The sequence below is a fragment of the Monomorium pharaonis genome, chromosome 9 (genome assembly GCF_013373865.1).
Source record: "Monomorium pharaonis isolate MP-MQ-018 chromosome 9, ASM1337386v2, whole genome shotgun sequence".
NCBI lineage: Eukaryota > Metazoa > Arthropoda > Insecta > Hymenoptera > Formicidae > Monomorium > Monomorium pharaonis.
The window spans coordinates 3,089,602-3,111,003 of record NC_050475.1 but is presented as its reverse complement, the minus strand read 5'-3'; the positions used below and the strand labels follow the sequence as shown (position 1 = coordinate 3,111,003).

At 42.4% G+C, this 21,402-nt stretch overlaps 1 protein-coding gene across 1 annotated transcript in view; it reads left to right on the top strand.

Annotated features, from left to right (window-relative positions):
- The first annotated feature begins 128 nt into the window (after positions 1-128).
- The window catches only part of LOC105838345 (cadherin-87A), a 191,554-nt gene continuing 170,280 nt past the window's right edge, over positions 129-21,402 (top strand). Inside the window, exon 1 of the mRNA XM_036291624.1 lies at positions 129-2,288. Within this exon, the coding sequence (XP_036147517.1) occupies positions 2,251-2,288 (38 nt within the window). The 5' untranslated portion in view covers positions 129-2,250. The remainder of the gene's footprint in view (positions 2,289-21,402) is intronic.

Sequence of the window (21,402 nt, the reverse complement as noted above, 5' to 3'; positions counted from 1 at the left end):
AATTCTCGACGAGCTGCTCGCCCGGCGCGATAGCTGGGTGGAGGGGGAGCGGGCGGAAGGGAGGTGGTAGCCGCGCCATTGGCGAGCGCCAGCGAAACTCCCCTCCCCCCTACTCCCGCGATAGTGCAGCGTTCGGAGTGAAGTTGCAGTCGCCTTTCACGGGTACGGTCGGTCGGGTTGGTCGGTCGTTCGTTCGGTCGGTCGGTCGCCCGAGCGGGGCTTGGAGCATCGTACACGCGTTCACGTTCTCTCGTCGAAGTCGCTCCAGGTTTATCACGCCGTCGTCGCACCGGTAAGTCCTTCGACGAGGGCCGGCTGCGACATACGCACGCGCGCGAAGGAGGCGGACGCATACCTCGCCGCGTCCCCGCGGTCCGGGTGCGCACTTGGCTCGCGGTGACAGGTCGCGTGGGACGGGATAGTGTGCATCTCCCGGTAGGACGCGCGTCCTACCGTCGTCTCGTCCTCGTATTTTCACGTCGCAGATCGAGAGGAGTAAAAGAGCGGTGCGTAACTGTACGCGCGCGCGCGCACGCTTGCCGTTATAGTCGTTTCAAAAACGCGCACCGCCCTGAAGGTTGCCGCGCGTCCGTCCGTCCGTCTGTCACCCCCGCTGTCGCGTCGTGTTTGCCGGTACATACGTATACACATACCGCACGTCTCGTCGTTCGCGTCCGAATCGAACGCGATCCTCTCCCGGATCTCGCGATCAGTGCCAGCCGCGTGCGGAATTCGCATCCGAGAGTTCAAGGAAAGAGCACGCCGTCTCCTTTCCTTTCTCGCTCGCCTTGCGTGTCGCCGTTCGTGTACACCGTGTACGACGTTATTTCCGATCGGGCGACGAAATCATCCGCTGGACCCAGGGGACCCTCGATTTACGACCGACGTCATTTCAGGTGATTCGCTTGTGCCATTTTGAAAACTCATCGCGACAAATCTTGAAATGTCCTAACAGTTTTCTTTATTTTCCTGCGCTCGCATAAAGCAAGTTCATTGACGCCTGACACTTGGAAATCGAATTCCGATTATCAGAATTATGAGAGACATATAATTCCAATCATATTCTAATTAACGTTCAAATAATTTTAACATCGTAAATTGAACTCTGATCCGCGACGGGGACATTTATCAGAAAATATTATTTGCCGGAAAGGACAGTTATTTCTGATACATTGTCAGTTTAATCTCTTGATTTATCGTTGTAAATATCAAAGAATACCTTCACCGACTGCGCTCTGTCGACGAAGATTTTACCTTCAAAGCCACACGACGTAATTATTTGCTGTAACGATCGGAAAGAACATCAAATACCCTTTATTGAATTTAACGGGCGCGAAAAGTTACGGAGTGCCGATGAAGCTTTTTCTTTTTTTATCGGATCGCAGCGATAAATATTTTATGTTACGCCGGTCGATCGTCGCGTTTAATGATATCCATTTTGATATTTTTCCGAGGATACATCTACAATATTTAATGTTCGCGCTGTTTGACTTTGTTACTTTGACGTCTCCCGACGCAACGAATCGGTTTATCCGTATAACGTCGATTAAATTCCCAGCTAATTACGCCCACAAACTCGAATGATTAATTATTAATTACTCCGAGCCGGTAAAGATTAACGAACGCGTGCGTGCAATTATGGTCGCGTCCGAGCACCAATGGAGGGGAACGTAATTGCGTACGCCTACCTTCGCACTCGTAACGAACTCGGTAAATCAGGGTTCACCCGGGGACTTGGCTTTAATCGACTCGATCTTTTTTATAAAGCGTAATCGAAAGCAAGTAAGTCGATCAAAGTGTAATTTCTTTAGTCTTCCTTAATCGCCCGGTGAATTGAGCTTATTTGACGGACGGTCATTCGATCCGGATCACGAGATACGATCGGCGATCGGTAATTCGCGCGAGGAGGCGAAAAAAGGACGAGGGGGGGACAAAGTTGCACGCGCGAGGGCGGGGCGAGCGAGTTCGGATCCGAATTCCCTGAACTTGGCGCGCGATCCGCGTTTAACTTCCGACCGCTCGGAAGGACGACGGCGACGTGACGCGCTCGGAATTTCGCGTGCGGGATCTCGTCTCGTCTCTCGTCTCGTCCCGTCTCGTCCCGCTCGAACGAGACTCGCTCGAGAGAAACGCTCCTCTTGCTGCGTTCAGGTTGGTGTGCCGCCGTCGGGGTACCTGGCATGGAGTGATCTGCTCGCTGCCGTGAGTCTTCCCACGCGTGCTGCACGACCGGCCCAGGATTCTTCGAGGATGACGGGTAGACACGCGGAACGAGCCGTCGCCGCTCGGTGAGTGTGTCTTACCTACTTGTATACATATCTACGTATCTGCCTTCCTTTACCGCGAACCGGCGGCGTCAGGGCCGCATTTCACATGCGTTGCACGGCGAGCGCGACCCCGCGGGCATGTAAGGCGGGTCCAAAGACTCTGTCCGTTTTAGCTGCACGCGTGTTCCCTTGCATTATTTTGCATTGGAATTAGGAAGGCCGGCACTGGATTTGATTCTCGGAAGTAAAGGAGAAAATGGAGGAAAGCGCAAGCGAGAGTAAAAGAGAGAGAGAAAGAAATGAAAATACAGAGAAAGATAAACGTAGATAGAGAAGATACTGAGAGAATATAAAGATAAAGAGAGGGAAATGGCTAACCTATGAATTTTAAATTTGTTTTCTTCTTTTACTTTTGTGATTTTAATATGAAAGAAAACTCTTGCGTCTGCACTCGAGATATATGCATTTGTACTTTTACGTACACATACAGGGAAGGTATTCGATTTGACCGTTTCAGTTTTCTTATCGCCATAAACCTAGATTTTAACTTTATTGTTGACCTCAATCTCTTAAGCAGGGAAAAATGTGTAAAAATATTTTAGTGTTAATGTAATAAAATTTTAGCTTCCAAATTATTTACGGTTAAAAATGTGGGGCTTTTTGGCGAGTTAAATTTTACAGAACCATTTTACTAAACAGAGATAAGAGCTGAATTCTTTATTTAATTTTGAAAAATAGATTTTACTTAAGTGGATTTTAAGTTAATATCAGAAAATGTCCAATATCGAATAACAATCGCTCGACTTTTCGTTGAGGAAATTTATTTCAAGCTTGTCACATATTTTATTAACACTAAGTTGAGTTTATGGCAGACAAGTTACAGATTACAATTTTTAGACATATTAATTCTTCTCAGTTTTTAATTTGTAAAATACGAACCGCGCTCTATATCCATGTTAATTATGTTAATTAATCTTTCTCCTTGTGCGAAATCAGTTTTCAACCTACATGATATTTATATACCATTTAGTTTTGCAAAACGGGAAACGGGGAAAACATGCAAAATGTGAAATACTGCACATATGCATAGGTAAATCTTACAAAGTTGAGTTAGATAAAAAAAAGACTCAATTTCCCATTCGAATGTGTCATACGCAATGTATAATTGAAATACATCCGAATAACCCTTGGCGTTAATAGCAAAATGATTGTTAGATAATATCTGGAACGTTATTAACGCGAATATAATAAATCTAATATTCTCTATATATTTTAAGTCTAAATTTCTTTTTTTACGAGCAGTTAATAAAATTATAACACAACGGCGTATTTTTCTTTTTTTTTTTTACCGTAATAGCCCGTTTTATCAGTATTTATTTCTCCATCCGGTTTTCGCCGAGTTAGTTCAGCAAATCGAAAACATCCTCCTGCAATATTACGCGTGTGCAATTTTACTTTTCACGGCGGCGAGTGTTCCCGAACTAACCGTGGCGGTTTCTAATCTTGTGAAAGAGCACCTTTTGAAAACGCGCACCACCCCCCACCACTCGACAGAATCTTGTTTACACGAGTACACGGGGGCGTAATAACGTTAATGCAAACTTTCGCCGGTCACGAACGCCTTACTCAATTCGGCTTGTTTCGCGCGCGCACGCGGATGTAACACTTCGCTGGGAGCAATTACGGAACTCGCGGTCTAAGTTCGCCCTGCGAGCAGTCGCGATAATGAACCGAGATCGCCGTGCGGTCTCCTCCTCTCACCCCGCTCCCTTTCCCCCGCTTCCCTCCCCCCGGGTGCACAATATTGTGTGTGCACGCTGCCGTTCGGCGTACGAGCATCGCGAATATGCGTTAGCCCTTGGAATAACATAACGAGAGGTACTCTTGTGTTCCCTCGTAATTACCGTTTCATTTCCTTTCTCCTCCCTTCCCCCGTGCCTAATGATTTACGTAATTATTTCAATCTCAATCGGTTTTGTAAAAATCTTCTACGGCGTGTTCGTTAAAACGAGTATAGCGGGATTTTTCACGGTGCCCATGTACGTGTACAACACGCGTATATTATTATTATTATTAAATTTCAGAGGGTTTTTTTTCCCCATTTCCCCATCTCATTCGAAGGCACACCGGCGTGCAAAATGAAAACGAAATATTCCATGCGCGCACATGCGCGCGCAATATAAACTCGATTAGCACTTCAAAAGTTACCGCATTTTAATATCGAAACAAACAAAATCCCCAATTATCCCGCGCTGGTAATTTGATAAGATAACACAATACAAACGCGTATCGGCTGGCCGTTCTTTTGTGCCCTTTCCCAGATTTTATACACGCGGTGCGGGGGATGAAGAAGCATTTCCCCCAAATATTTACCCGGCCGTATTTCGGCGGTGTGCTCGCCGAGGTAAAGGCAAAGCTATACCAGCCGGTTATTGCAGCGCCGCAATATTCCGTACTACGGCGTATTGTTTGCCGATCGCGTCCTCGTTTACCACCCATTGATTTTAAAACACGCGTAAACGGCGCGGCGCCGTCGTCGCGTCGCGTCGCGTCACGTCGGCGGTACCGGCCGATTTTTCGGCCTTTGAGCAACACGAGGTGCCCCGACCACTCGACGAGACAAATGCGGAAAAATCGACGATAGCGCACTATTTTTTTTAACTCTTCCGCGATGTTTCAGCGAATATTCCTCGAACGTCCTGCAAAAACATCGTTGAAAACTCAATCTTCCCGCGTGCGATTTTAGTTTTGCCGGAAATATTTTTCGATCAATTTTGCGAATCAATCAGTCGTATTTCTGGAGTCTGAAAGATTTGTTTTCTTCATTTTTTTCGCAAATAAACTTCTCACACAGGAAAGCAGTTGCAAATGTAGGGGATATAGTTACCAAAAATGCGTGCCACTTAAATTATTTTTGGTTAAGATTTAAATATTTAAAAATTTAGCGTGACTTGACAACGGTCCTCTTGCCAAGAAGCTCGAGCTTTGATCGTGTAAAATAAAGAATAATATTAATTATATCACGTAGTCTAAAAAGAGAAATGAGAGCGCATGGATATATAAGCGTGTGTTTCTTATATCATACCGATATAATATGAGAATGATGGTACGACTTAAGAAACTTAATTTTCATAATAATATCAATGTAATCTTTACAATAATTGTAAATTTATATGTGCTATGAATATTTTACAATAACCTTCTTTTAGAAAAACAAATTCAGTGTAAAGCTGCATAATTACATTATCAGCTATTAAATTGATAAAAAACTTACATTAGTTGTACCTGATTCTCTAAAATGCTGCATAACATGCACAAAACAAGATGGATTCTGTTAATTTTTTTGTATATTACTCAGTTCTCACTTGCTTTATATTTTGATTACTAAATGTTTGCTTATATTAAGTGAACCTCTGAAATATTGAAAAGATACGATTTAGATTTTAGGCGACTGGTACGTATTCTGTCACTTTCTAAACGGTCATAAAAAAAAACGTGTGAAATTGCATTACGTGACTCTGGGTGTATTTTTAATAATTTCTTTTAAATTCGACACAATTTCTATCAATTTGAACGGATATGGTTTTTTTTTTTTTTGCTACACTTCGTTTCCCGCCGTCTTTCTTTCATACGGAAGAGAATGAGAGTCTCGCACGTAAAATTACCAGGATGCGGGCGGGTTAAGAAATGTTCCACCGCCGCGTTTGTTCCTTTTCACGCGAGCGCCTGGCATAACAGCGTTGCGTCCTGCGAAACGTGTGAAAGTTACGGGCGAATTAAAAACGGAGCACAGACGGAAGCGAGCTCGCACGCTATGGAAAACGTGCGTGCGAGCGGATTTGCTTTCGATATTCATTGTTGCCGTCGCGTTATGTAGGGAAATGCGACCGTATCGTTTTATAAAGCCTTAAAGGAAACGACGGTTTTTCGAGAGAAAGAGAGAGAGAGAGAGAGATGCGCATCCGCGAGGCAATAATCGTTTCCCTCCCGAAAAGGAAATGAGCGCTTGAAGCGGAAAGTTCTCGGCGCACATTTTTCATTAAGCGCGCGATCCTCCGGATTTAATTGAAACCGAATATCTCACGACGGGATTTGAAATTTCGTGTCCTCCCCGCGCCCACTTTTTCCTCGCAGCGGCACGAGTCGCTGCCGGTCTAATAAATATATTGAAGGAATCTCGCAAACACGAGAATTGTCGCTTTAATTTGAACGTAATAGCTCCTTTCTTGACGATAAGCGGAGAACCCGGCGACGTTCAAATGATTCAAAGGCAACGTAATACGTGAAATTTCTCGTTAGTCATTACGTTATACAAGATGACTTTGCTTATTCGTAAGTGACATTTCAAATGAACTTTTCCAGTCTCGAAACTTACGCAAGTTACATCTACTTCTGATCGTGCAATTTATTACTATAATTATCATCAGACAAGAATCGAAAGGTTAAGTTTTTCTATCGTATATATATATTTTTTTTTCATATCTATTGTTATATTTGTACAATTTCGAGTCCTCGGTTTCATCACAGCGTCGCGAGTCATCCGAGTTAAGTTTACGTTTGCGAAGAAGTTTCGTGCCGAGACCGGGACGCCTCCGACTCGACTCCGATCTATCCCGTATCGACTCGCAACATCCAGGCGAGCTGCTGGTTTATTCCGCGTAATCTGAATACCGGTACCCGTGGCACGCAAGGTCGGCCGATCGTCATCGAGAGCCGCTGGTGAACGCCGGCGCGGTGAAAGTCTATTTCGCGTGGAAGGGACGCGTTCTCCTGGCCGTGTTCATGCAGGAACGAAACACGGAATCGTTCTCGAAACAAAAGTCCCGGGTCTACGAATGGAGAACTTCGACCGTGAAAGTGGCCGCAAGCAACTGCCCGAAGCGCCAAATTTTCGAATAAGCGAACGAATAAGAGGCCAATGCGAGGCTAATGCGTTTTCGGAATATCATTTGTTAGAACGGAACTCAAACTCTTTCCCGGCGAGATAGTTTCTGATACATACATCAGGAAAGAGGCGAAGCGAGTAAAATATCCTCAGCGCGCTTGTTGGAAATCGAGCATGGTTGGAACCAACACCGATACCCCTTCCGAGTGAAAAGTAATGAAATAGTTGGATACAGGTCGGGCGATTAAAACGGTCGAAACTCAAAGTGCAGCGATATTGAACCGGTCTGAATGTGCAGCGCGACCGATAAACGTGCGCCCGTATTGAAAGAAGAGCCCACGTATTACATTATTTTAGTGACTTTTATGCGGCCCCGATCGCGTTAATTATAGATGGCATCAAAACCTAATTACCGCGCTTGTGATAAAACTCGGGCGTAATTGCGAAATATTAATTTTCTATTTCCAGGCGACTGATCGCTGAATATTTTTGAAGTGGGTCAGAAAATTTTATGCTAATAGCGCGGAATTTTACGCGGGAAATGTTTAACGGACGGACGATAAAGAACTTTTTAACATTGATTTAATGCGAATTTAATTTATGCGGAAGATCTCTTTGTTATGTCTGAAATAAAGTTCCCGGAAAATACGTATATGCTCGAAATAAGTAGGACGAATCTCCAGATAAAAAATTGCAAAATTTCCTCGTGAGATGGAACGCTCGGCCATAACGAAGTCTTTTTATCGACGTATCTCTACTCTTTCGTCTAATCGATGTAAATGGCTTTTGCTGCAATTTTTGATTGTTCTCTTGAATACCAAGTCTCGAAGAGCGGCTTATGAACTAGACCGATTATATTCTACGCGCCATTAAGACGTCTATCAATCTCACGTCTTTGTCGAGCTAATCACACAATGCATCGTCTTGATTGTATTGCTGAAATAACTACTTGATTGTCGTGATTACGGGGGGAGGAATGAGCTACAAACGAGCTTGCGTGATAGATATCTCTCGCACAGAGAACATTCGATATATAGCGAGTATCGTTATTACGCTCCGATACCTCGTTGCGCTTTCAGAAACCGCTCTCTATAGAGCTTATTAATATCAAATTAAATATTGATTTTTTTAAATACAAAATTTGCCGCTAAAATTTAAATCCAAGCTTTAAATTTACTATACGTGCATGCACATCAGTTATGATTTTTATTAATTATTAGTCATAATTACTAGATATTTAACAATTAGCTGAAAATGAAAAAATATCTAACGTTATTCCTTGTGAAATTTTAATATCGATCCCGTGTTTCACCGAGAAACATCAAGGTACTAACAGTTTTTATCAACTGCTAAGTGAATGGCTTCCCTCGAATTAAAAGACGCTCATAAATAATGCAAAAGTTATCATGCAATTTGAAGTGGTCTTTACTTTAATAGAATTTTAATTTCAAGCTTAGTTTGAAGCTTACTGAAACATTGCATCTTAAATTTGAAAAATTGTGGAAATTCAACGGTTGAAATGATAAATTTCCACGATATAACGCCGACGTTGAAAAAAATTCTATATTTCGCGAGTGAATAATATCGTATTCGCATTCTGCCAATTTCGGCGAACATCATTGCGTTACCGTCTCTACATATTTTAACAGAATACCAAAGGGGCAACATCTCTTGATTTGGGAAGGGGGGATGTTAGATGTAAAATAACGAGAGACGAAATTGATAGGATCTCTCTCGCGAGAAGAGATTATCGCGTTTCTTATTACGATCAAATTAAAGGATTTCGCTCGGGCGTTTTATATATGAGGCGCCTTACGCCTCCATTTCGGCTCTGCCGGAATGAAAAGGTTGCGAACTTGTAATCTCGTTAGAACGTAAAACTAGAAGTTTGCGACTTCATAAATTCAATCTCACGCGCCCGTATATAGTCATTATTAAATTAAGCGCGGTCGCGTTCCAGGCTCTGTTCTATCGATATTAGCTTGCGCTTGAAACAGAATTAATGCGAAAGTAATGCACCCGACACGAATTTAGTATACAAATGCGATATCCCGTGTAAATTTATTTCTCTAATATTTTTTTATAAAATTTAAAAGATACACATTGTATCACGTTTTCCGCGAGTTCTCTTCCTACTCGGAGAAATATGTATAAGTTTGGGTATCTCGAAGAGATGGATAAATATTATACACTTTCGAACTAACAGGGAATTTTTCAGCCCACGATGATGACGATATTTTCCTTTAATGACGAGATTAATTCGGAGTCTATTTTTCCCAATCGAAAGTTTCACGTAATATCATCTCTTTCCCGTAAGATATCGCTACCGAACTTCCCGAAGTGAGATCCTATTTGGTCAACGAATTAGCAATTAAAAGTTCGCGCTCGCAATTATAAAGGGAGCGTGCGAAAGGATCAGAAATATCACACGCGTCAAGAGTCCCTAAGTTTAGTATAAAGTTTGATTAGAGAGAGGTTCAACGCGCCGTCGTGTGCCCCGGCTATTTCAGACTAGACACGATCCTGAGGCCCCCCCCTCGACACCGGTATACCGTGTGGTACAACGTTAGGTTAAACCGTTACTCCGGCATGTCGCTTCGCCTTTATCGTAGACGGAAATACAGACGCGCGGCGCATTTATTCTGTACGTGCGCGTAACACACGTCTTCCAACTTCCTCGGCACAGATATTCTTCCGCAATATTCCCCGTCGTGCGCGGACTATCGAGCGACGGGACTTTTTTTCCCTCCCAACCCCCCGGGAAGATCATTACGCGAATTAAAAAGGCTCGAATTCGACGTTCAAAATCGTGGCACGTATACGCGGCGCAGACTCGGGCGCTGAACATCGCGCGTTCCGAAATTCGATGACACGCTCTCGACACAACAATGCCCTCCGCTTCCGCGCCAAGTTTCTTGCGACGGCAAGTTTGACTCTAATTGCGAACCGCGCGGTGGCTAATCGACCGAAATCACACCGCGTTACGTAATACTCGCGGAAAATGGCTCGCGTGCGGCGAGGGAGAGCGCGAGAGGAGCATGCGGACGCATGCGGCACGTTGCATACGTAAGCGCACGCGGGGATGTTTCAACACGCTGGATATGATAGATACGATCCGAGACTACTGCTGGAACAGATGTACGGGTGTCCGGAAAGTGATTTATCGCACGGCCGGCCGCGGCCGGTCCGGCTGAACTTTACGCTGCTGGATTTTTCCCGGGTATTATATGCCAACGCATACGGGGGTGCCGCGAAAAACCCGTGCGAGTCAGTCGCGCGGGTGATGCCTATTGAAAAATGTTCGACACGCAGAAGCACGTTAAGCTCGAGTAATCTGTTAAACTCTAATCTGGGTTGTTAGCGTTTTGTTGCTCCGACTCTCCACATGCGAAACAGTAACCTTTTTGTTTTTTTTACGTTTAATTAATGTCGGGACGTGGTTAGAATATTTAGGCGGACTATAACATTCGCGCGAGAATACCGCACTTGAATTAGTTATAGTGTCAAAAATTTACCATTATTGGACGTAGCGTTTTTATTATACATTACAGTTCAAAATCGCGCGTTTCATTTTCGCTCGGCTGACCTTTGCACCCTTTACACGAGCATCTCGACGACGGACGAGAGACAACTCGAGCGAGGAAGTCCTCTCGAGTATTTTTAGCGACGTTCTGCATAATTTTGCGCAACGCGTGGAAAAACAATTTTTCTGCACGCGCGGTGTTTACGCGGAGCACCTCGTATAACGCGTCCCGAATCCTACGGGATTCGCATGCCGCGCACTCGTACTGAAAGTATCTCCTCTACTCGAGGGGGTATCTCAAGTTGGAATACCACACGGGAACTCGAGGCGAGGTCAGGATCCGCCGGAGGATACTCGCGCGTACCCGAGAGCTGCGAGTAGAGGTAGTGATGGTGTCGATGCTCTCGCGCGTCTTGTCGAAATAATTGACGTGCATTAAACTTTTATAACGTAGGTGCTAATAACGTCAATTTTGGTCAATTTATTTTCTATTGAGTGGCGATCATTCGTGTCAAGCGTATTTTGCTGAAGTTTGAGATTATTAAGTCTCTAAGAAAAGATCTTATATTTTTGCTTATAAATAAGACAATGGTTATTGAATTGACACTAATTTTTGCCTGTGTGTGACTTGTCCTAAATACTTTCTAACTTAACTAACTCTTTTAATAATTGCCATGTGCAGTCATTGAAAAAAAACAGCACTAATAATGTACAAATAAAATGCAGCAGCCGCTCTTTCCATTCATGTTCATTGAAACAAATACTTCAAGGAAGCATTATTGTAGCATTTTTTTTAGGCTTGAAATGTTTTATGAAAGATTAATCGCGCAAAATGTGGAATATGTTTCTGTGTGAAATTTTTATGTAAACGCGATTGTTTTCACTGGTTGCCGCTAAGAACATTTGTTTCGCGTTTTTTTGTTACAAAAAAAAAGGGTCAGAGAGAAAGAAAGAGCTGATAGTAAGCAGTGCACGATAATATGTCGTGATATATAGTGGACTGCTTGTGTGTATTCGAGTGCACTGGCGCTCGAATAGTCACGGTAATGCTAACAATGCCGAAAGACAGCGAGGTACTCTAACAAGCGTCCGTATTCACTTGCAGTTCTTTGCAATTTGCAAGTATTGGGTCGAGGGCCATCGCTACCTGCGCGCGATCTCCTACGCGTAGCGGCCGCCGCATGGTCGATGACCCAGAGGATGTGCTAACGGATCGCAACGTGCGACCGAATAAAGAGAGAGACTCCCGAAGAGACGTCGTTCGTGAATGTCCTCGGGCAGCACGTTGAATGACGGAGCTCGTTGTAAACTCAGCGCTGTAAACGTTAAACACGACTCGCCCAATCGAATTTACTATGCAGAGCGATAATTATAATAATCAAATCTACCTCGCAGAAAAAAAAGTAGTCACAAATTTCCAATATACATATAAGAACATATAAAATTTTCTTTAAAGAATTTGATAATTTTGAACAAACATAACTTGCCTACGTGAATTTTTTAGTTTTTTTTATCAAGAAAAATATACTCTCATTATTCAATAGTGGTTTTCATTGAATTGAGAGGGAAAAATATTGGATAAAGAAGAGCATTTTCAAAGAATTAGAATACTATTTTCAATCCTATTATTATCAAAGTAATCATGTGTGTCGTTTAGACAATTATATAATAAAAATATAATATTTTGCTGAAATTTAAAATTACCATATTCTTTAAAGATTTTATATTCTTTCATTCTACATATGCGACATTAATTATTGAAATTGATACTAATATTTTTCCGTACGATTTGTTCTAGATACTTTTTAACTTAATTAACTCTATTATTAAATTTTTTTATAGCGAAATCTCATTTGCTTGGAAAAAAGCAAATGAGATTTATTATTCATTGTTATTTGCACCTCTGAAGGTTTACCTTCCGACGTTTGCTTTTACAGTCGCTTACGGACCGTGAACGTGTGTGCTGCACACACAATTATTATACATATAATACGTACGTACGCCATACATACGCGCGCGTACGCACCCGGCGTAGAATTATTAATAACTTTCTTGAAATGTATGGTATTCTTCCGCGTGTGAAATAAGTGGTCCCTTGGCTCCTGTACACACACACACATACACACACACACACACACACACGCACGCACGCACACATATGTATACCCGTCATTTTTGGTACACCCTGTACGTATGTGCTCCTGTCACACACGTCGTGCACACCAGTGGTGTAACCGCACAACGCTGCTCTCCAACGCCGGCCATGTGTACGGTCTATATATGCGGTGCACGGTATATATTCCCGTATATCAGCGCTCACCTGTGCATTCAAAAACACATACGTACACACACGTACGTGCGCGCCTACAAACTGCACGCGCAACATACGCTCGTAACGCCAGCGTGTATCCCCGCGAGTTGGCACGTGCATTCGCGGTAGGCATTCGCTCGTACGCTTCGTGTCGACGATCCCGCGTCCCGTATGCTGCCCAAACAAGCTGGGCTGCTCGTACCTGGATGCGGAATAGGAACGCGTTACAGCGAACGGCGGAGGGGGGGGGGGATAGCTAGAGAGAAAATAGGTGAAGGAATGCACTCTGTATTTTATGTAACTAAATGAGATTACGCTCAATAATGCGAGAGCTTACCGCGCTTGCACGCGAAACATATGTTTATATATTAATATAATAACGTGTATTAAAATGATATATTTCTCGATAATCGTATTAGGTGATCACGCCACCTCTACCTGAAAAGCTCGCGAATTCATTTGAAACAAATATTAAAAATTTTAATTTGCGAAAATCAATTAAATACGAAAGAAATTGTAATTTTTTCAGGAATAATGGTAGAGATCATTGAGTGCCTTTGTTGCCATTTTTATTTCATCTAAATAAGAGAGAATTCATGAAAGAAATGCTAAGGCAGCGTTGTCAATCAATATTTTCGCAGTACGGTCGCGTACTCCCGCAAAGAGTCGCGAGATCCTATTAGAAACCATGCCAATAAAGTTCAACGTTGATGACTCGTAATTACTCGTTTGTCAAAATGTCGGGATGTACGCTGCGGGACTCTCGTAAAAATCTGCGTACCGTTAACGGAACAGAAAGGAGATCAACAATCAGTCGGCGACTTTCGCGTCGGGTTGTCCCGTCGGGTTGTCCCGTCGGGTCCGTAAACTCCCGCTTGTTTTCCCGTCGAGCAGTAAAACTAAATATCTCATCTAAAAGCTCCGGGAGATTCGCGCTCGCGCTCGCGCCGGTGCTGCGGGCCAGAACGAGAGCGAAAAAAAAAAGAAGGAAGGTAATGGAATTTAATGAACGAGAGAGAGCGAGAGAGAGTGAGAGAAACGCGCGCGGATGGGGCTTGCGTACAAGCGCCGCCGTAAAATTCCCGCGACGACGGCGACGGCAGAAAACGATCGGATGGCGACGTTTTATTCTCTCCCCGAGGAAATGGAGTTACACGTGTCTCGAATTATCCTGGAGAGTCGTCACCGCGCTTTTGAAGTACGTCCCCGGGAAGTTTCTCGCGGATGTAGAATAAATCTCGTCTCACAGATTGCAAACGAAAAATTCTCCCCGCGTCTTAACACTTAAATGATTTATCTCGCCGCGTTTAATGGCCAGTTTTTTCCCTCCCTAATTTCCTAAGTGGCGCAGAAATTCCGGGGGAATCCCCGCTTCTCGGAGGTCGGGATTACCCGCCGATCGCGGGTAAAAGTCGCGGATGGCTATCAGATTAGCGTCGGCCATAAATTTCCATCCGGCTTGGAAAGCCGTTTCGCTATTAATATGCAAATGATTTATCCCATTGCGTTAATAACAAATTTCCAATTCTGTAAGTGGCGCGCACGAGAGATCACCGTTTGGAAATGGGGGATGTGCTCTCCGAGGGAGAGGGAGATCTACGCGGCTCTACGTGCGTGTTGGCGAAGCTCGTGGATAACTATCGGATTAGCGCTGGTAATATCTGGGAAAAGGGAGCACGTGCAATCGAAGATAGCGCGCGTTTACGGCTGTTTTTCTCGTCAGGAGTAACGGGCTGACGTTATTCCGGCCTCTCCCGGTGTAAAAAGAACCGCTTCCGGCGACGACGGCGACGTAGCGCGCCGCGGTAAAATAGCAGTCGCGCGAAAGCCAACGGCGGTATAAATCGCGCAGCGAGCCCCCCCCGGTGGAAAGCCGAGCTGTAAAACAATTGTATACAACCGTGATGTGTAACGCGCGGATACGAACCTCCAACCGTTTTATTGGTAATTGTCGATGCGCCCCTTGTACAGGTTTTATACGCCGCATAAAGATTTAATTCCGTTCAGATCAGAGGCGCGCAAACAATAGTAACAGAATTTATATCATTTAATTCAGTTGCAGCGCGTTTTACGTTTTGCAGCGAATTGCTGATTTCCTTCGTCGAATGTATTTTCTTTTTTAATTCCACAGCACATTAAAAGTACTTCTCAATTCAGTGAGCACTTTAAATCGCTTTTGCAATATTTCCGTTCATAATTTCTTTGGTATCAACTTTCTATTTATTAAATTTAATTGTCATCACATTTAACTAATTTAACTGCGCTTGCATGCAGAAACATAATAGTATAAATTTATGGTAAACGCACATTGTATATGTAGATTGTTTAGCAGTTTAGCAGACTATAATATTACAGTTTCATCGATTAACGGTTCGGTTATTTTATGGCTAATCTCATGCGCGTAACGTGATGCCGGTAATTTTTTTTTTTTTTTTTTCGACACGTAACGGAAATTTCTGATATGTAATATATGCCGTTGTCAGTCGGACTCGAATCATCTAGCCGAAAACTTTAAACGAAACGATATTCCAAAATTGATTTCTATTACAATGCACATATCAATTTTTCTTATTAAACAAGCGCTTTTATTGCGCACTGATTGAAATTTATATTGGTTACCGTGATAAAAATTTGCCGTCTGCTAACTTTCCGTATTTTGTTTACTTCGTACACATTTTTCTGTTACATCCAACAATTCTCCGATAACTCACTACAACGATTTTCACATCTTTCGCCGTTGTTACGCACATACCGTAAACATGCGATTTTATAAGCGTGACGCATAAAATTATGCCATACCGTGTCTATTGTAATTTTTCGCAGCACGTTGTGCGTGGCGTAATAGGCAAATGTAGGGTACAAGAGCGGGAATATTATTCTCCTGCGAATATTATTCCCGCCATATAATTCTTTGCATCATTAGAGTACGGAGATATCGCGAGGCATTAGGCCTAGGATAGACACGTGACTCGCCTCATTAAGCCTGACTCTCGCTTTTTAAACAGCGCCTCTATTAAGAGCGTAGCTACTCTGCCTCCGTTCATAGATTCCATTTACGTAATAGAGATGATTTCACTTCTACTCATGCTCTAGAGAGTGTGGGATTATCTATGAAATTTTCTTTAATGATGCAGAAGCAACCATTTATATCATTTCACGACATTTCTTTCTCGAAAAAGTTATGTGTTACATTTGTTTTACACATATATGTCGAGTAATTTGATGAATCTCATTTTTTCTTGCAACGTGATAAAATGAATATAGGAAAAAAGATAATGCAACTAATAATAAAAATATTCGTAATTGGTTCTCGCTTAATCTCTTTAATATTTTTTGCATTGCGATACAGTGTCACGCACTTTTTCAAAAGATTTTGAAAGATTTTTTTTAAAGACCTATTCGAGACATTGGAACATAATATAAATTATAGTTTAATATAAATTAGCTAGTAACCCCTCTGTTGAACAATTTTGGTCAAAACGAAGCGTCGTGAGCTTTCCATATTCCCCGAGTTTATTCTATGAATTCATCACAAATTATAATTGTTTGGTATTTGTTTCGCGAAATAATATTCCAGCTAGCGAATTACAAGCTGTACACGGATTTTCATGTAAATATCAGATCATAACTGAAATTAAATTAGTAGCGAGAGATAGGCACAAAGCAATCCCCGCCATAAATACTAATACTAGTACTTTAGTCTATTATGGGGCAACATTTACTTCAAAATCGGTCATAAAATTCCATTTAAACTGTGGTCGAGGTAAAACCCGAATAAAGCGTTATTCCTATTTGCTCGTATTAGTTATTCCAAACGAGACGCTATTAGTTTGTAAATATTCTGCCATATCTACCGCACATTTCGACCATATTTACATTTGTAAGCCCGCGCGTATCCGTATCCTACATTTAGCACGAGATATTATTATACGACCGAATTAGCCGTTTATTTTATTTATCTCAATCTAAAAAAATCGCCACATTTAATGCGAATTGAGGCAAATGACGTAACAAAATGCAAAATTAATTTTACAATTTTTTTTCCAGCTCTGTGTGCTCGGGGGAAAAAAATCGCGCGCCCTCATGAATCTTTGATCTCATTCTTGTCGGGAACGGTTATCCGCCATCGTGGGAATTTCTACGCGGCGGAGTTGCATAATGAAAGGCGATACAGCCGCGGGAATAACGTTTCCGACCTTACGGTGCTCGCGCGGACTCGTTATCTCGACGTTGTAGGTGCATTCTCTCTCTCTCTCTCTCTCTCTCTCTCTCGTGCGTTCCGCTAACGCGCGATTGTTGAAAACGAAGTTCGCGAAATTGCACCAGCGGTGGCGGAGACATAAGAGTGTCCGGCGCCGCCGGTCGTTCTAACGATGCTGATAATACTCGCGATAACCCGTTCGATCCAAGCGCCTCATCTGTTTCACTTGTTCCCGGTGGATGCCGTTTCGTTGTTCCGCAGCCACGGTCATTTCGTCGATGTTACGCGGTGCCATGCGGGAACGACGACGAAACGCGTTCTTAACTCTAACGATGGACCTCGATATCTCGTCTGCATCGCGCTTGTTACGTCGTTTAAGCACTTTAAGCTCTGCAATAACGTTGCATTGCGCATACCGTGACCCACAGGCTCGATTGCATCGACGATGCCGATTAGATCTGACCCTGATTTAGCGATTTGTTATCTCTATATTACGGATCGAGCAACGAAAGAAAACGGGGAAAAAAAAGATACGATGGATTAATCAATCATTTTATCCTTCCCGGAACTTTCCTAGAAAATCTATCGTCATATTTTTGTTCCTTTTTTATTCAAATGAAAAAGATAGTCATATTAGTTTTAATTACATGTATTTAAAAGTAAAAAAAAATATATATTTCTGAGATTAATTACAATGTAGTTTATATTGATATGTGTCACATTTTGGCTATGATGTTATTTTATTTGTTATTATTATTTATACGACAAGTGACTTTCCTACGTTATTTCCTAAGGTAAATGTGATGATAAATATGGCACAAATTTTTCGCTTAACTTGCAAAATTGTAAGACCCAAGGCGCTTTACGTAGGTATACACTTTTACCGGGTTACGAGTGTGCTAGTTTGCAAGAGCAGCGTTTGCAGGGATCGAGAGGCGATGCGAATTGTAGAAAGTTGCCGTACGACGAGATGCATTTTATGCGGTACTATACATAGTTACGACATACTGCGAGACTTTATCGAACGGTAGATTTCGTAGGACGTCGGGTATACATGGGTGACGTCAAGCCGTAAGATTGTACCGCGATTACTGAATTGACCTTCAAGGCAATTTATTGATTACAAGAACGCGAGAGATTACCGTCGATTAAATATCATGGTTAACCCAACCGAAGGTTATGGAAAAGTAATCAGTCGCACTTATCAAGATTACTTTACGGTCTGCAAATTCAAATGCATGTTTCTACTTGTTCGATATGAATTTTATGGAGATTTTCTAAAAATTTTTATTACTTTGAAATTCGATGCTTTTATGCTGTTTTTTTTTACACCGAAAAAATGTAATGTTTGTATTGCATTCTTTTAAAGGATTTATTTTGCTAAAAAAAATATCAAACATTTTTTTAACCTTTAATTGTCGATAAAATTAAATATCTTTGGATCTCAACTTTTAATTGTCCGATAAAACATTGTGTTTTTACTAGAATTTTTTAAATTTGATTATTGCAGAAAGTTACCGATACATTTCCATGATTTTAGAACGTTTTTACTTAAAACGTTTTCCAAATCTAGTTAGTATATTAACAATTACATGTCGTGTCTTACAAAGCGCAAATTGGAAAGGTCTCCTGTGTTAAATGATGAGCAAACAAGCGAACGGAATTAGTCACGTAGAACCGGGTACTCTCGTTGCGCATTCACGTGTGACAGGTATATCGACAAGTTTGTCGTTGCAGGGCATATAGTTAAATGACGAAGTTGCGGGAGAACGATATGACTCCGATACGTCACGTCTTCGGAATCTGTACTTTTGGTGATCTCCATTTTCTTCCTAGCTTTCGTCAACCTGTCGTAAGATCTTACACCGACGGGCGTATCATTTTTTTTTCTCGCATTTTGAACTTAAATTTTGTTGAAATTTTGTACCCCTAATTGTGCCTCTGACAAACGTGAACTTTTGTTTGATTTCCGATGCAAATTTTATCATTTAAAAAAAGGTAGAAAAATATAGGTAGATTCGTGTTACATAATTTAGCCAGATCTCTCTATTGGAAAAGTGTTGAAAAGGGGGACAGGCATATACCGTTTGAAAATGCGGCGAGAAATTGCGAGAATGTACAATGTTTCCGGAAGTTCTGCGAGGCATGTTAAGGAACTTTCGAGAGCAGAAAAAGCCTCAATTCTCCATACTCGCGTTAATAATCTTTTTACTCGCGCTCGCTCGCGCGGATAAAGCTCGCGAAAGCTTCCATAAAATTTTAACTCGATCACGTGCGGTGCATTTATACGACTAAGCCCGTTCGCTTTAACGACACTTGATAAAAAGGCGCATTTCTTCCCCGGTCGGGCAACAAATTCACTGACCGTTTTATGTTTACCCCGCGGAGATTATTCTTTGAATGACTTTTTGCATGATGGCGCAGTTATTGCGCGGGGATTGAATTTAAAAAAAAAAAAAGAGTCGCGTTGTTAAACGCTATGTGTGGGACGACACGTTGCATCCGGTGTTTCTGGTTAGCCGCACATTTAACAATGAATGAATGTTGTGGAATATATGAATACATTAATACGGATCATATATATCAATTATAAACAATGGTGGATACATATAGTTGTACAAACGGGACCTATTTTTTATATAAAACGAAATCAAATCTGTTGGTATATTTTGAAAATTGACACGTAATAAATATCATTTGCGAGATTGAAATTAAACAAAATTGTACATTATATATTAATACTTTCGTTGTGAATGCAACATTAATGTAGAAATTTTGTCGGTTAAGTCTTTTTTGAAACTTTTGAAATGGTCTTTTCCAAGTGCTCAATTAAAGCTAATTACTGACGATGAATAACATCAACGTTTGCTGCGACGTAGAACATGCATTGAATCTGCTAAGAGGTTTAGTATATCGAGGGAACCTAATCTCATGCTGTCATATTCAGTGACTTTAGCTGAAGTCATATTGAAGAGACATTTCTATTTGCATGTACTTAATGTACAGAATACGAAAATGAATAGAAAATCTGCTGGTTTTAAATAACATAAAAAGAATCTCGCCCGAACGTGCACGCGAGAGTGACTCGTTTTCTCTGGAGTACAAATCAATTTTTTTCCTGAAAATTTCTGAAAATCTTCTAACGAACTATCGCGCGTCCTTCATTTGCATCGCAATAAAAAAAAAAAAGGGAGTGCACTCTCGGGCGTTTCGATGACTGCGAGAAAGAGAAAGAGAGTCGCGTCAAAATTGTTTATTGACGCGACGCGTCGCTACGTGCGCGCAGTTTGTTGAACTTTCGATCGACTATGTATTACTCACCGATATACTGCGCGCGCTCGATGTTGCGCCTCGCATAAATGAAAAGGAAACAAAAATAAAACACCGACTTCGATATGTCACGTTTCCAACCCGTCGCTCTAAGTCGCGACAAAAGTCTCTCTCCCCGAGGGAAGCGGAACTGGGCAAATGCGCACGGAAGACGAGAGAAAGAAAGAAAGAGAGAGAGAGAGGGAGAATGGTGCTACGGCACGTGCTCTCCACGGACTTCTGGTGCGCGTGACTGTGCGACACGTACCCTTTACATTTCGGAATACCTTCTCGAAAATACGTCCCGAACACAGGTTCGGCGACGGGAGCAGCGAGCCCGATATCTCACGATAACCAGGGAAGGAGGAAAAATTTATACTCCACGGACACTCTATATATTTAACTCCTTAGCGCTCATGTCACTAGCACTTGTTGCTCACTCCGAACGGCGAGGACGGCCGAGACTCACGTATCGCGTCGGTGTTCCCGATTCTTAATTTCAGCGAGATCGATTTGCCTCGGTTCGCCGATGCCGCGAATCTCTCGAGACTGCAGACCGAGAGCGAACTGTAGGGCTCCTGTTCTACGGACTTCGTGTTGCTCTTTTGAGGAATAGCGCGATCGTTATGGGACATTTTTTCGGCCGACGGCGCACGATGTTCAACCGTCTTACCGTCTATATTCCATTCATTCCTTCGCCATCGGTGAAGTGATTCCCGATAAGGGATAGGGAGAGAGAGCTATACATCGCGAGTGATGTCTCTGCGCGATATCTTACGGACGAACGGACGTGTAATTTCTAGTTTGCGAAACGTACACCCGTCTAGGAACGATCTCCGCCTCGTTTCCGTCAACTTCGGAGTTCGTCCAGGTGCGCGGCGATGTTTTGCATTCGCTTTGCATGAA